The sequence below is a fragment of the Pan troglodytes genome, chromosome 11 (assembly GCF_028858775.2).
Source record: "Pan troglodytes isolate AG18354 chromosome 11, NHGRI_mPanTro3-v2.0_pri, whole genome shotgun sequence".
Lineage (NCBI taxonomy): Eukaryota > Metazoa > Chordata > Mammalia > Primates > Hominidae > Pan > Pan troglodytes.
In genome coordinates, this window is record NC_072409.2 from 73762478 (window position 1) to 73779413 (window position 16936).

Consider the following 16936-nt stretch of genomic DNA (forward strand, 5'->3'; position numbering starts at 1 on the left):
GTGAAGCTGGTGAAGCCGGCGCAGGCGTGAGTCAACCTCCTGGCCACTCAGGTGGCTCTTTTTCACTAGTTTGGCCTTAGCTCTGGCCCTTCCAGGCCCCAGGAGGAAGCCACTATCATCGGCTTGAACCCAGAATGGCCTCTTAGAGGGAAGTCTCAGTCTCGGTACTGCTTCCCAAAAACCCTCAAAGTGACTCAAAAGAAGCAGGTCAAAAGATACATTTCACAAAGATGGCCAGTAGCTCTCTGCTCAGGATGAGCAGAGAGAAAAGACTGTGCGTCTTTCTGGCTGCGGGTTCCCCCGGAGGAGTATCTGCAGGTGATCTGATTTGCTCAGAGACAGTTGCCTCAGAGCATTCCCACGAATCCCCTGCCCTCCCAAATGTCCAGGTGAACTCCCAGAATGTTTCAGCTGAGATTTTTAATGGAACGTTAACAGGCAGTTTATTCTGAGAGCTCAAATGACACCCATGCACTGGGAATTGGGAAACAAGACTGTAGAGGGGAGGGGAATGGAGAGAGGAGAGAGAATGGTGGCCGGGTTAAAGTACATGAATCCAGAGTACCACTTCCCAAACCTGGCCGGGCATCAGACACCTGGAGTAGGTATAAAAAACACAGGTTCTCAGGCTTGATCATGAGAGATTCTGATTCAGTGGGTCTGAAGAGGGGCTTGACTTTAATCAAGCACCCTAATGGGATTCCAAGAAGTCCACTTACATTTGAGAAACTCTGTGCCCCCAAATTCTCCTAGGATGACCCAAGAGGTGACATTTCACCTGAAAGAACAGTGGTCCAGATTCCTATTCACGTCTGGTTCTGTGACCTTGGTCATGCCACGTGGCTTTGCTGAGCCTCAGTTTCTCTACATATTATTAAAGGGGGAGGGTGTCATAATATTTCCTAGTACTCTCAGGAGGGTTACACAAGAGTAAATGATTTGAAAGCACCTAGCATCATACCTGCTCATTATATAATAGTTTCCTCCCTTCCTTCCCACCTTCCTCCCTCCCTAATATCAGTCTCAAACCTCTTCATCGCCTTCTCACTATGAAGCTACCAAAGCCAATCCTCTAAATTATGGAGGTTCCAGAAAACCACGTTAAACACTCTGAAAGCAAATAAAAGAGCTCTAACTCCAGCCAAAATGTTCTGAGCACTCTGTTTACCAGACTCTCCCATCAACAGCAAGCCCAGGGAAGAGTATTCTTCCCACAGAAAGCAATGAGTTCACAGCCTCATTGGAACAGCAATTCGCTCTCCTACAGCCTTCTGCCTTCCTTTCCACCTGCCGTCTCCCACTTCAACTTCCAACTCCCCATCAAAGTCCCAACACAAGAAGTATGACTATGCCCAAACATCTGACCTCACAAAGAAATCCAGATCGTCTCTGCAGGAGCACACCTCCCCTCTCCCCAACCTGCAATTTCTCCTCTGAACCCTGCTATTCCAGGGGCTTGGATGAAGATCAGGATAGGTACTGGGGGGACATTGGGTGGTGCTCCAAGAGGCCACCTCTAGAATTAACAACACAATTTCCCATTGAAGTCACAATTTAGAGTTCCTGGAGTAACCATAACAATAACAGCATTTACTACTGAGCCTTTAATATGGGCAATGCCCCATCCAAAGCACCTTTAATATACAATTCGTTTTATCCTCACGGCTCTCTACCAGGAGGAAGGGATCCGCATTTTCACATAAGGAAAATAAGGCACAGAGAGGTTTAATCACTTTACCATGGTTCCATGATAGAAGCTGCAGGAACCAGGCTATAAATCCTAGTCTGTCTGATTTCAGTATTTAAAAAATCATGCTCTAGTCGTACTGGCTCTCAAATTTTAGTGAGCAACAAATCACCTGGAAGGCTTTTTAAAACACCTGTCTCTGATTCAGTAGATCTGGGGAAGAGCCCAAGAATCTGCATTTCCAAAAAATCCCGGGAGTGATGATGCTGGTCCAGGGACCTGATGGGAGAATCACTGAACTAAAGCAATGTCTTAACCCCTCAATGGCATGTTAGCAATAACTGGGAAACTTTTAGCACTGCCAACACCTAGGTTCCTCATCCCAGATTCAGATTTCTCAAAATAACAGCTTTGTCGAGATATAATTTACATACCTTAAATTTCACCCTTTTAGATTGTACACTTTGGTGGGTTTTAGTATAATTCATGAAGTTAAAAAAAGAAATTACGAAAATCAATCACCACTATCTAATACGAAAACATTTTCATCACCTCCAAAAGAAACCACCTGTCACTGCAATGGGTATTGGCAGTCACTCCCTGATTCCCCTCCTCATCTCACCACTCCCAGCCCTAAGCAACCACTCATCTAGTTTATATATTTGCCATTTTAGATATTTCATTTCAATGGACTCATGCAATATGTGGTGCTTTGTAAATGGTTTCTTTCACTTAGCATACTGTTTCCAAGGCTCATCCAAGTTGTAGTATCAGTTCTCCATTCCTTTCTATGGCTGAATGATATACCATTGTATGGATATACCACATTTTGTTTATCCATTCATCATTTGATGGACATTGGATTGTTTCCACTTTTTGGCTATTACGACTAATGCTGCTATGAACGCTTGTGCACAAGTTTTAATGAAGACCCAGATTCCACTTTAATTGGGTCTGGGGTAGGATGCAGGGACCCGTAGCACTGGTATTAATAGTTTTTAAAAGCTCCTCCAGGTGATGTTAATGTAGTCAGGATTGAGAACTGCTGATTTAGAACCTTATTACTTGGTGGAGTGTGGTCTACGGACCCACCGCACAGTATCCCCTGGAATTTATTAAAAATATGGACTCTCATGCCCACCCCAGACCTTTTGAATTAGAATGCACATTTTAACCAGCTCCCCAGCTCATTCATGTGTGCATTCAAGTGTGAGAGGCACTTGTTTAGGGAGCTACTCTGGGTTCTTACCTACCAAGCATAACACTGTTCCTTTGACAAAATGTACACCAAACTCTGAATAAGAAATGTATTAGGAACTGCTTTTATCCCTTGCACACAATTCCAAAACAAATTGGGAACACAGTGTCATACAGCCTCAACCATGTATCCAGTACACAGCAAAAACTGTGAGATAAAGATGCTGTTAATGAAAACATCAGTGAGCCACTGAATCCCTCAATGCGTCCAGTGTGCTTTCAGTGAACCAGCACCCAGAAACAGTGAGCTCTGGGGTTGGCAGCACCATGACAGACCACACATGGTATAAAGGAAGCTCTTAAATGGTGAATAAGTCTGTGTTGGAGATCCCCTGGGGTCTGGAGTAGGCGGGAAAAATCAGAGTTTCTGCGTCTGGGCTCCATTCCCAGGCAGATCTCAGAGCCAGGGCTTTCAAAACAGATCTGTGGCCCTGGGCCAGCTGACAACCAGCAGCGCATTTGCGTCCTAAAAGCACACTGGGGAATTCGCAAGCAGAGGCCCCGGGGCCTCCCCGCTCCCATGCAGGTGAAGTAAAAATGGAAGGAACAAACCATCTAGGAAACAAGATTAGGGCCTTGCTCTGCCAGCTGAAACCATTAAAATGCAGGGCCAGCACGACAGAGCTAGAAGCAGGGCCAGGACCTCTGCCTAGGGAAGGGTGGTCACAGTGAAGGAAGCAGGCATACCCCTGAGGTTACCATAATCAGAGTCTTCCAAATGAAAAGGAGTGGGCTCTTCATCCAACTGCTGCTCAAAATACTCTCATCATTAGCAGAGGGGGCAGTAATACAGCAGCAGCTTCTGCTCATCAATGGTTCATATGCCTGGCAGAACTGAGCACAGCAAGGCAGGTAATTCAATCACATTTCACAGATGAAAAATAAAGATGAGGCTCCAAGAGATTAACAGCTTTGTTCCAGGCCACATGGCTATAAATGACAGAGTCAAGACTTAGAACCAAGCCCACTGACTTCCAAAGTTCACACTCATTACACTATGCCCCAGTGGTACAAGCAAATGCAACCAGGTCAGTCCCATGCCCATTCATTCTACAGGTGAGGAGGCTAAGGCCAGACAGCACTAAAGTGACCTGGCCAAGGTCCCACAGCTGGGCCAGAACAAGTGATACTTCCCCTCCTTCCTCAGGAACAAGGATGGTTATGGGATAATGGAGGAACAAAATCTTCAGGCAAATCTCAGACGGCTATAAATATTCAGGTTTAGAAGTCGAATGGATGAGGGTAGCTTGGTTAACTATAGCCAAAGTGCCAATGCAAAGACTGGTCAACCGTATACAGTTTGTCACTTGTGCTCACAGCTAAACCCTCCAAGTTTTCCGAAGCATCCACAAGTGACTGGAAGGGACTTCTCTGACATGCCAAGTTGACCTACCTAGTTCATGATAAAATTACCAGAATACCTTCCTTACTAGCTGCCAGCTAATCTGCTTACCCAAAATGTGTAAAACACATTCTCCAGATTGCAGGTTTTTTCTCTCCCTTTCTCCTCTCAATTTTGTTTTTGCCTTTATTTAACTCTGTCTCCCAACTGACTTCCTCATATATGATACAATAACGTGCGTGAAATAGCAAATGAATGTCTCCAAGTTATTCTTTGATACAGACCCAGTGATTTCACTAAAGTATCTTCAAGGCTGTGCCAAAGTCCTTCCAAGCAAAACTTGCTGTGTGGCTCTAAAGGAAGGCCTGTCTGCTAGGTGTTCTCCTGTATCACCCCCTCCCATAGGTCTGTCTGCACGTAAAGAATGATCAACCACACCTACTGCACCTCTGTTGCCTCTTTCACACTGGTCAAGCCATCCGTGTCTGGCCTCAAGACCTCCTGGTCCCTTATCACCTCTTTTTCTACCTCATCTACCCTCTGCTCCAACCTTGTAGCCACTCATGTCCCACAAAATGCATCCTCCACATTCCTGCCGTGGTACCCTACGGGAGCTTGGATGTCCTTCCTCCACCTAAAAGGGTCTTCTACCTCCTAGCTCCCCTGGCAGCAAGATTCACCCTCTCCTCTGGATTCCTCTCTAGCTTTTCTCTTTTTTTTCATTTCCCCCTTGGTCTCTTACATGAAATAACAATCTCCTGAGGACAGGAATCATGCCTTATCAATCTGAGCTAGTAAACATGTTTTCAATGCCTGAGATCTTCAGGAAATAAAAAGAAAAGCAGAAAAAGTTCCTGCCCTCAGAGAGTTCAAATTGATTACAGATCTGACATGTTGGTATGGAAAAATCTACAATCCAAAAGAAGTCTTGGAGAATGGAACAAGGGAGAGTAACTCCTCAGTGAGTAGATAGTTTCCTTCTGGGATTGATGAAAATGTTCGGAAATAGATAGAAATGATGGTTGGACAACATTTTAAACATACTCTGCCACTGAATTGTACACTTTAAAATAATTAATTTTATGTTACATGACTTTAACCTAAATACAAATCATGAATACAGGTTAAAAAAATAGAAATCAGATCTAGTACAGATACATAGTACAGATATATAAAATTCTGTAATAAAATCATGTCATGGTAGATCTTGTTTTTGCCTTGTTTCTTCACTCCATTTATTAATTCCCTCATATGCAAGAAAATATTCACTGAAAATAACTAACTGAACATCTGTAAGTTATCCTTTGACAGGAAACAGATGGTTTCATTCAAGAAAGAACAGAAGAGTTCCAAAAGCTTAGGCACTGAAAACAATGTGTCAGGTCCTCAAAAAGCTAAATATAGAGTTACCCTATGACCCAGCAGTTCCATCCTAGGTATATGCCCAAGAGAACTGTCCACACAAAAACTTGTATCCAATGCTCGTAGCAGCATTACTCATAGTAGCTAAAAAGAGGTAACAACCCAAGTGAGCATCAACTGATGAATGGATAAACCAAATGTGGTCTATTGAAACAATGCAGTGTCATTCAATCATAAAAAGGAATAAAGTACTGAGACATGTTATAATATGGGTGAACTTTGGACACATTTTGTGACAACAGGCACAAATGGCCACATCGTTTATGATTCCACTTATATACAACTTATAATAGGTAAATCCATAAAAACAGAAAGTAGATTAGTGGTTGCCAGAGATTGGGGGGAGGAGGAAATGGGAAATGACTGCTAACTGGCATAAGGTTTATTTTGGGAAGGATAAAAATATTCTGGAATTAGATAGTGATAATGGCTATATCACTTTGTGAATTACACTAAAAACCACAAAACTGTATACTTTAAAAGGGTAAATTTTACGGCATGTAAATTAGATTTCCATTTAAAAAAATTTTTTTTAAAACAAAATAAAAAATCACTAAGGCTCCAACTAAAGACTGAGAGCATCAAACCCTCTGTGTTTCCCTCTCCGAACTCTCATGTAGGTGAAGGCTTCTAGACATGTAGATTTTCCGAGGGCCAACTGGTCTCCTTCCTTATCAGTCCCCAAACATGCAGGAGGCACACAAAGACCTTGAGGTGGTGGTGGTCACGGGAAGGTCTACTGGTACACATCACCTTCTCCAATCATTCCTCGCACAGCATTTTGTGCGTCATCTCACCCAGTGGTGTTCAAATTATGCTCCTGGGTTTTCCCAGGGCTGATGGGTTTCCTGGGACATGGGCTTGTCAGTGCTAAACCTAGGAAAGGCATAGGCAACCTGGACAACTGGTCACCCAAGCTCCTGAAAAGCAATGAACAATGGGCAAAGACCCTTCAATCTCCAATCCCAACCAAGGCCCCATCTACCACCACAACTTCTCTTTTTATCTCCTTTACATGCTGGACTTTGCCTATACTTCAGATTAAGGAAAAGTATTCTGTGGCCGAAACTGGTTTCAAAATCATTATCCAAGCCATCATTCTCCTGATGGTTCTCATCAGCCAAAGCCCAGGAGGTTCAGAGACAGCATTTTCAGGGAGATGAGTCTAATCAGGAAGACAGAATCTCACTGTAAGGGGCAGGGGGACTGATCAAAAGCCACCTGGATGAGGTCCAGGGGTGTACAGTGCTGATGGCCTGAGCAGGGCTGGACTAGGTTCTTAGTTGCATCCACTACCACTGCCTTTCCAGTCAGCAAGCGTCTCTCAGAGAAGAAGGTGTAACTCCATGCACAGATCTCAGTTTGAACTTCTTTTGAAACCTGAGAGCTTTACAGATGGTTTCTGAAGTCTTGTCCAGCACCTACTTTCTATGATCCTAGGCTCTGACAGCATTCCACCCATAAACCTTTGGCTCTATTTTCAATACACTGAAGCCTTCTTACTATGAACACAGGTGACTCTCTGCCAGAGGTCTCTTTTTCTGGTTGTGAAAGCACATCCAACCCATACTCAGAGTAAGCCAGAAATATCAGAGAGTATTAATTCTGGCCCCCAAAGCAGGCTTCAACCAAAATAAATGGCGAATTGGTAGATAAACAGCCCCACCTCTTTGCCCATCAGCAGGAGAACTGTGAGGCATATTATACCATGTCCCAGAGTTCCTAAGAAGATCTGAGCCCAGTTGTCCACAGTAGTGACCTGCTCAATAATGCATCTTACATTGCTTCCCCATCTCACCACCCCCCACCACTCCCCTACTGGTATGTCCATTGATTACATCCCAAATAAGCTACTTGTACCAAACTCTATCTCAAGGTCTGCTTTCTGGGGGTGGGGGGAGGAGGGCAACCAAAAGTTGATCCTGTGACATATTTTGTGGAAATAGCTATTTGAAATACACACACACACACACACACACAGTGGCCCACAGTCATTCCACAGGAAACATCCAACATAGAGCTCAGAACTCGGTCAGGCCAACAAGCCAACAATCACCGGGAGTCACCCTGAACAATGCACAAAATTTTAATTTACTTAAATATAACTTTTAAAACTGTATTAAGAGAAATAAATATGCAGCCATTTGCAAAACATAAAGAATTCCATGGGTGCTTTTAAAAGCTATAATTAAATGAATAAAAGCCACTTACTTATAAAAGGCCTGGTTTTCCACTCCACACTTCCAAAGATGTTTGCAGGCAGCTGGTGTTGAAGTATGGAATGCCAACATGGCTTTTTTCTAATTAAAAAATAACAAAACAAGAAAAGGCACGTAAAATACCATTTACATTTTCCATGGGTTTTTTTTTTTTCAGGTGTTTACCTCTTTGTATCCTATCTCCTATCACACAGACTTGAAGTAACTTAACATATTGCTATGTTATTTACAGTGTTATTAACATGGTATTCACCCCTCCCTCACCCTTTGCAGATATCACTAATGTATCTAGGACCTGTTTCTGATCAAAATCAGCCTCACAATGCTTCTCAACACTCCAGGCATCATCTACCTGTCACACTGGAATTAGCCTAAAAACATATTTGCCATCCTTGAGGAACTAGTACTTGGGCTGAAAACTCATGACAAGAAAACCCGCAAATTTCTAGAGCTACCTCTGAGGCTTAATATTTTGTTAATGGTCTCCGCACAAATGCATTCCCTGGTGAATCCACAATCTATATCTAGTAACTCCCTTGTTTTAAGACTCTCTGGACTTATAGGCTCTGTTTATAACACTCTAATGAGCACTGGTTGTTGAATATTTAGCTTTGTAAGTATTCTTTATTTGTTTCACATGTCTGTATCTTGGCAAAAAGAGGTAGGGAGAGGTTCCATCTTTTATTTCCAAAGTCTATCCCAGTCTGTTTTGTACATGGGGGTGTACAATCAGCATTGCTTACTGACTTTATTGTTCAATGTACAAACCCAGTACTCATTTGTTTGCCTCTAAAATATTTTTAGCATATAGCTTTCATTATCATCGTACACTTCGAAGTCATGGTCTTTGGCGACTACAATACTAAAGGCATATTTTACTCCTGAATCTCTCTCATGCACACACAATAACAGGCAGTTAAAAAAGAGCAGTATCTGACCTCCTTCTGGGTGCCAATCACATAAAATGTCTTCCCTTCAAACTTCAATTTGCAGACATCTGGCCTAAGAAAAGAAAATCTCTGGGTAAGAAGAAAAAAAGTGGCAGCTAACCAAGGTACCTGAGTTTCCCATAGGAATCTGACTCAAAAATGCCAGGCAGATTGCAGTGAAACAAGGTATTATCTTATCATTGGTGAAGGTCTAATGGGCAGTGAAAAGCCTCGAGTGAATTATACAGCAATTCTCTTCCCAAGAGAGGATCCGCACAGAGCTCAGAATTATTTATTCTATTATTTACAGTCAGGCTGCATCGTTCTTCCAAGAAGCTCTAGTGTTCGTGAACATTAATGATCAGAACAATATTAATTGCCCAGCCCACTTAGCAAGGTGGGAAGAACGTGGTGATTTCAGATTCAGTAAATGAAATGATGCGGATTCACAGTATCTGACTTTCTCCTCCTTCTGCATCCATTTCCAAGAAGCAAATCCACTGCACTGCAAAATGTTCACTCCTGTTTTCCCTGTTTACAAAAGAATTGTGTTCTTATATATTGGAGTTCCCATTCTTTTCAGCAAGGACCGGTTTAAATAGAAACATGTGACACAATTCTGTCCAATTAGGTATACAGGAAGTCTCCTACAGGGCTTCTAAAAAATTATCCTTGTTTGAAAAGGAGACACATGGAAGGGGCTGCTCTCCTCCAGGCTCCGGGCATTGCCATGGGGAGATGTGCAGGCCAGTCCCGCACATGCCCATCTCAGGAGCAGGAGCCTCAGGACCAATGCGCCTGCCTGAGAATGGCAGAGAAAAAAAAAAAAAAACAGAGACCTAAATCCTTCCCGGCATTTAAGTTAATAGGCAGTTAAGTTAACAGACCAGGGAACTGCTCCACGTTTGCTCTGTGAGCTGATTAGTCCTCTTATTTGTAAGCCATCATGAGTAGACATTCCTACTACCTTTTGCCAAAAGCATCTTCACGGATACACTGGATAACAAAGGGTGAGTTTGCACCCAGGACTCAACAGAGGAGGAGAGTGGAAAGAAGTGAGTTGGGGAGAGTGGATCCTGAGTCGTTCATGGGAACTCACACCTTTACCCTGCCCTGACCCATCCGTGTGCCCCCCTTGGCCACAGCAGTAGAAGCTACTGGTGAGGAAACACTGGATACCTTCTCTTTGAAGGCAGAGCCCCTGAGCCCACGCCTCCTAAGTTGACTCCTCAGCTTGGCAAATCCAAGTCCCCACCAAAGGCAACCTAGATGTTACATCCCTTTATGATGAAGCTCCAAGGCAAGGAAATGGATACCAGGCATTCTACCTGACACTTGCCCGAGAAGCCAAGGAGGGGACGGAGGAATCAAGATTAAGAAAAATGGAAAGCCAGTTTTCCAAAGAGGCACTTACCATTTTATCAAATGGATTCTCTTATTTCCCTGAAAGACCACAAAGCCTGCAGCTGTGAATCCTAAAAATGTTGTTGTGCCTGTTGAATCCTGAAAAAAAAGAAAAAAAAAGAAAAATCTGTTTAGATTGAGAAAAATAAAATAAATGATAACCAATATATTTATTCATCCTCACCCTAGGTTAATTTTAGACTAATTCCAATGATTGTAGCAATAAACTAAGTTTCTGAGATGGAACTTCTAAGAGCAGGCCTTTCAAAGTCTGGGTGAAGTTCAGGAATATGTAGCTTTTCCCTTTGAGGAGCGGACCTTCTGCCCTCTAGGAACCTCCTGGAAAAATATGAATTAGTCCCAAATCACTATGTCTACTTCCCAGTGTCTTCCGGGGCTGCCTGTGTTCTAGGTCTGCTTTGTAATGTGAGAAAACCGTTCTTGCTTGCCATTAGCACTCTAACGTGATGAAACCAAAGCCCTGAGCATCTAATTTTGATTCAATCTCTCACAGGATTTCTGGAAATTTCAGTATAAAAATATCTCCAGAAAAGCTTACTGTGCTTCCAGCCTAGACCAGGAAAACTAAGCATCTTGTAGATAAGTGAAGGCAAAGGAATAACAACACAAAGATCAAGTCAGTCTCCAAGAAATAAATAAAATACAGTTCAAATTTCTGCATAAAATTCACTAAAATGAATAAACTGATTAGTACCATTCTAGGAAAGAGCCGCTGGTAAATATTCCAACATTTGCGTAGGCAGAACAAGAGGATGTAAATGCTAGTATGGACAAGTACCCCTGGCTCTCCGCCTTGGCTGCACATTGGAAACACCTGGGTAGCCTGGTCGCCGCACCCACCACCCCCCTCCGCCGCCCTCCGCCCCGCCCCGCCCCGCCCCCCTCCCCAGCAGATCCTGACGAAATTGGTGTGGGATGTGTTCTGGTCAGCAGGTGCTAATGAAGCTCTCCAGGTGTTTCTAATGAGCAGCCCAAGCTGAGACCTATAGGACTAATGCTTTACCAAATAAGATTAGGCAGTCCAATCTGGGTAAAGAAATTTGCCACTAAAACTCCAAAACTTATATTTAAGAGCCTAACTGATAAAATGCTTAGTTTAGGATTAGGACTAGTGTCTGGCTGATGCATAGTCTAATATATGGAAAGAAGAACATTGCTTCAGTGAAACATTTCTGGAAAATGTATCTATAAGTATCACACCTTGGGAGCTTGATTAAAAAGGCAGATTCCCCAGTTGTACCCCCAGAATTCTGATTTAGTAGCTCTGGGGTGAGGTCCAGGAGATTCTGATATAAGTAGTCTGTGTTTCATCCTTGAGAGAAACACTGTCAAATATGAGTAAAGGAAAAAATAAATAATTCTGAGCTCTGTGCGGATCCTCTCTTGGGAAGAGAATTGCTGTATAATTCACTCGAGGCTTTTCACTGCCCATTAGACCTTCACCAATGATAATGCCAAAATGCAACTTGAAATCTTTCTTTTTTTTCCTTCCACTTTCCCATTTTTTAAAGACTGCATTCTTGCTGGCAATGGCCTTGAAAGTAAATGTGTCAGGAGCCTGTAACTCCTCAGGGGCCAAACCATCCATTTGATGAGTGAATCCATGGATGTTAATTTAGGAAAATATGGCTACTACATGGCAATCAATGAACAACTGGAAGACTCCAATGGAGAAAATCAGCTGCCAAAACATGTAACAGCAGCCCACTGTTGTCCCTTCCAATGAGGGACCGTGGGCCAGGCTGTGGGAAAGATTTAACAAGGCTCTGCCAGGCCTGCGCACAGATAAACTCTCTTTTGGGCAAAACAACCATTATATGGTGACCTGCTGTGAGGGGCAGTTACCTTGCATGGGTGAGGATCCACCCCGTAGGTTTCCAAAGTGTGAGCTTTCAGGAGCAAGTTAAATTCAGCAACTGGTGGGCTCTGCCCCCTAAAATCACACAAGAAAAGTTGAGGCAGTTAAAATGGAAAAGGATAGAAACTCGGAATCCCTTCATTCAATAAAGTATGGTGTTCTAAGCTAAATAAAGAGAAAAACCCGTACATAAACAGTAATCAGTAAGACTGATCATTATTTCTCACCACAAGGAGTCCTTTGCTAAGGAACCCGAGCTTGTGTTCTGTAGTTAATTGTTCCATAACAAACCCACACGCACTCTGAGTGCTCCAGTGATCCGTACAGTTAATCAAGGTTATCAAGTTACCAATAAGCAGGCCCTTGCAAATTCAATCTTAATACGAAATAAAACTAATCATCTGTTCTTTCTGCTAATTTAAAAACATTATCCAGGTTAAATGGCATGCCTTCTTGCTCAGGGAAAAAAATGCACAATCCTGTTACCCCATCAACAAGCCTAAACAGAGCCATCAGGGCCAAAAGAATTGTCAACCATCCCACAGAGAGCCCTGGACTTCAAAAGGAAATCTCAACCACTAGTCCTAGCACTGTCCTGCGAGGTGGTAAACAAGGTCTTGGCCTCAGGGAGAAAAGGGCTGCAAATATAGATGACCGCGAAGCCCTTTCAGGGCTAACATCTAAAGAAAGACTATGCAACATTTCAAAGACCCCACTTTGACTAATATTAATATCCTACATGTATTTTAGAGAATCTCAATCATTCCCCAAGGATATTTATGTAATTCTAGCAACCAAGCAGAGTTTGCTAAAGAAAACAACAGGAATTCATTTTATTTTCAAAATGTAAAATTATATTGCAACATTAAATCTATCTCCACTTAACTTCCTTCCCAAAGATGGATTGTCCCCCCACCCCCTCAAGATAGCAGAGTCATCATACCTCTAAATCAAAACAGTATCCCATCTACTTTATTCCTAGAGCCCTTCACAATCTCTTTACCTTTAGTGCACTGGAGTTACACTGATACGTCTGAAGTCACTGTGGTATGTCTAGGGAGCATCTTTATTTATTCATCATGATCCGCACAGTGTAGATCCTTTTAATCCAACAATGCATATCTTTCTTTGACTATTTCTTGATTCTTTTCTTCCCTTCCCCACTTCCTCCACCACTCTCTCTCTCTCCCACTCTCTCTCTTAGCTCCTTTGAGAGGCCCTAATAAATGGGTCTTGAAACTCCTAGGTCCTAGGTCTTTTAATCTTTGTTTCATTCTTTATATCTCTGTCTTTTGGTACTATGCTCTGAATTATTTCTTAATTCAAATGTCCAGCCTGCTAATTTATTCTTCAGCTGTGCACATTCTGCTGCTTCTCTCATTGATATGGTTTTTTTAAAAATATCAATGAAATATTTCATTTCCAATGTAATATCTATGTGGATCTTCAAATAGCAGCCTGTTCTCAGCTCATGATCATGAATTCCTCTTATCCCTCTGAGGGTACCACTTCATTTCTATTAAGGTCCAATCTTGTTGGCTGCATTAATGCTGCTTTCTTGGTGAAGGTCATTTTGTATGCTGACTCAGAGTCTGTAATTCGTGGAGCTGATGTTTCCTTAAGTGTTTGGTGATTCCTGTTGGACTCTCATTTTTATATTTGATGTATCAGCCTCCAGAGGTTGAGGGAAGAGTGGGATGTGCAGTGTGGAAGAGCATGTGATATGATTTGGATTTGTGTCCCCACCCAAATTTCATGTCGAATTGTAATCCCCAGTGTTGGAGGAGGGGCCTGGCGGGAGGTGATTGGATCATGGGGGCAGATTTCTCCCTTGCTATTCTCGGGATAGTGAGTCCTCACAAGATCTGGTTGTTTACAAGTGTGTAGCACCTCCCCCTGCTCTCTCTTCCTCAGGCTCCAGCCACATAAGATGTGCCTCCTTCCTCTTTGCCTTCCACCACGTTTGTAAGTTTCCTGAGGACTCTCCAGCCATGCTTCCTGTTCAGCCTGTGGTACTGTGAGACAATTAAACCTCTTAATTACCCCGTCTCGTGTAGTTCTTTATAGCAATGCAAGAACGACTAATACAACATGTATCAGTAACTTGACTGGGGGCCGAAGGTTCTAGTTCTAGGCACGCACACAGGGTACCTTCTGCTCAAGCCTGCTGCTGCCCATGACTCAGCACAAAGCAACCAGAGGGAGGGGTCAAAGTTGTCCACTTGCTTCAAATGTAGTTGCCCACTCACTGTGATGGCTGTTGTGTGTATTCCTGGAGGCACCCAGAAACCCAGAACCACTGCTATTCTAAGTCTGTGTCTGGCCTGGATCCCTTCTGTTTCCTATCTTCCACAGATGTTGCAGGATTTCTGATCCAAAGATATTTTCTCCTATTCCTTTTCTAATGCTTTTCCTGTTATCCATAAGGACTCGGTGAAGGAAGGGAAGATTGACATATATGCCACCTTATTCTTTTTTCTCCTTTTTTTTCTTTTTTTTTTTTTTTTTGAGACAGAGTCTCACTCTATTGCCCAGGTTGGAGTGCAGTGGTGCGATCTCAGCTCACTGCAACCTCTGCCTCCCAGGTTCAAATGATTCTCCTGCCTCAACCTCCGGAGTAGCTGGGATTACTGGTGCCCACCACCATGCCCAGCTAATTTTTGTTTTTAGTACAGATGGGGTTTCGCCATGTTAGCCAGGCTGGTCTTGAAGTCCTGATCTCAAGCAATCCACCTGCCTCAGTCTCCCAGAGTGCTAGGATTGCAGGCATGAGTCATGGCCACCTTTTTCTTTTAATAGAAAAGATCATTCACCTGGCGACCTTTTTCTTTTAATGGAAAAGATCATTTTTAAAGCCATCTACAGAATACTCCTGAGGGATTAAGTCAAATTTGTGCTTCAGAAAAATAAAGTCTAAAGCTTTTCAAGATTTCCTTATTCATTTTAGTGTTCTGAAATTTCACTGTGATATATGTATATAGAGAATATCTTTATGTATTCATCCCAATCAGTACTTGTGGGCACTTTCGATCCAGCAATTACTATCTTGGGCCATTTCTTTGATTCTTTTCTTTTCAAGACATAGTCATTATAATTTTTTTCCTTTTGATAAAGTAACAATGGACTCAGGAAAATTAACAACTATATTGACAGGGATGGGAAAAGAGATTTCTGAAAGGTTTTCTTAATCCATATGGTATTTCTCTCTCCATCTCTCTCTTAAGTTCTTGAAGTAATATCTTACTCTCCACCAACAAATAAACCATACAGAAAATTATTGAAGTCAGGCTTGGTGCAGTGGCTCATGCCTGTTATCCCAACACTTTGGGAGGCTAAGGTGGGAGGATCACTTGAGCCCAGAAGTTCAAAACAAGCCTGGCAACGTAGCAAGGTCACTTCTAAAAAAATTTTTTTTTAAATTAGCCAGATATTGTGCACTATGATCATGCCACTGTCCTTCAGCCTGGGTGGCAGAGCAAGAAAGATCCTGCCTTAAAAAAAAAAATACAGAAAACAAATTCAATATGTGAATATTGAATTCACATATTATTGAGCCGTCTCTCATGCATACACACACACACACACACACACACACACACACACTCATTTGTATACTCATCTCACCTTCCCAACTAGGGACAAAGCAGTCAAAATACCCAGCATGTCACTAAGCAGCAACCCACTCTTCTGGCCCTCAATGCAAAACTTCACCCTAACGACCCAGACCAAGACTAAAGTGAACCAGGACCAGAGCCAAAGCAGCCCTGTGCCTCCCATAGCGTTGGGCAATCAGCTTTGCTCGGGGTGATCCTCCCAGTTTACTTGAAAGGCCCTCATTCTACCACCCACTAATAAGTACTCCTCTGATCTACAGAGCTAGCCATTCTCATTATTCATTGAACTGTCACCACCTTTTTAAAAGCTACATGTCATTTATTCATAAAACTCAAGTTTGTTTTCAAAGCATACCCTCTTCAATATAGGAGCAAGATAATTGTGAAATGTTATCATTTGGATGTTCACTTTGAAAAGCGAATAATTTTTCCTTGCCTAGGTGGTCTCTTTCTGACCACTTCCTTGTCCTTCCTAAATCTGATGAGCATCTAACTTCCAATCACAGCCAATCCCAGATGGCAGCAGGGTACCAGTGCTACACAGCCCCTGAGGACACACCCTTAAACTCAAGGACATCTGTTCATCAGGAGATACCAGCCAGGGTGGAAAAAGGCAAGCTACAGTATGGGAAAAGCTGTCAGCAACACGTACAACCAAAAAAGGACACCAATCTGGAATATTTTTTAAACTCCTGTAAATCAATAATCAGCAACAAAATATGTTTCAAAACCAGTAACCACGACCCCAACCTCTGCACAATAAGCAAAAGACTTCATAGGCACTTACCAAATAGGACGTCTAACTAGCCAATAACTACATGAAAATGTGCTTAGCTTCTTATGATCAAGAAAATGTAAATTATTTTATTTATTTTTTAATGTCTATTTTCTATATATTTAGGAGGTACAAGTGCAGATTTCCTATGTGCATATATTCCATAGTGTTAAAGTCTGGGCTTTTAGTGCAACTGTCACGCAAACAGTGAACATTGTAACCCTCACCTCCTCCCACCATCCCATATCTTGTAGTTTCCAATGTCTATTACTCTCCTCTGTATGCCCATGTGTCTTCATTGTTTAGTTCCAACTTATAAGTGAGAACATGCAGTATTTGCCTTTTCTGTTTCTGAGTTATTTCACTAAGGATAATAGCCTCTGGTTCTATCCAAGTTACTGCAAAAGA

At 42.5% G+C, this 16936-nt stretch overlaps 1 protein-coding gene across 8 annotated transcripts in view; it reads right to left on the reverse strand.

The window, feature by feature from the left end:
- FRMD3 (FERM domain containing 3) overlaps positions 1-16936 on the reverse strand; it is a 416465-nt gene that overhangs the window by 58546 nt on the left and 340983 nt on the right. For all 8 annotated transcript variants that reach the window (XR_010148706.1, XR_010148705.1, XM_016961023.3 and 5 more), the window contains 4 exons: positions 12127-12214; positions 10271-10359; positions 8866-8929; positions 7920-8008 (listed from right to left, as the gene is read on the reverse strand). Coding sequence is in view for 6 of the 8 variants with exons in the window: in XM_016961023.3 (XP_016816512.1) it covers positions 7920-8008; positions 8866-8929; positions 10271-10359; positions 12127-12214 (330 nt within the window). In the remaining 2 variants the exon portion in view is untranslated. The remainder of the gene's footprint in view (positions 1-7919; positions 8009-8865; positions 8930-10270; positions 10360-12126; positions 12215-16936) is intronic.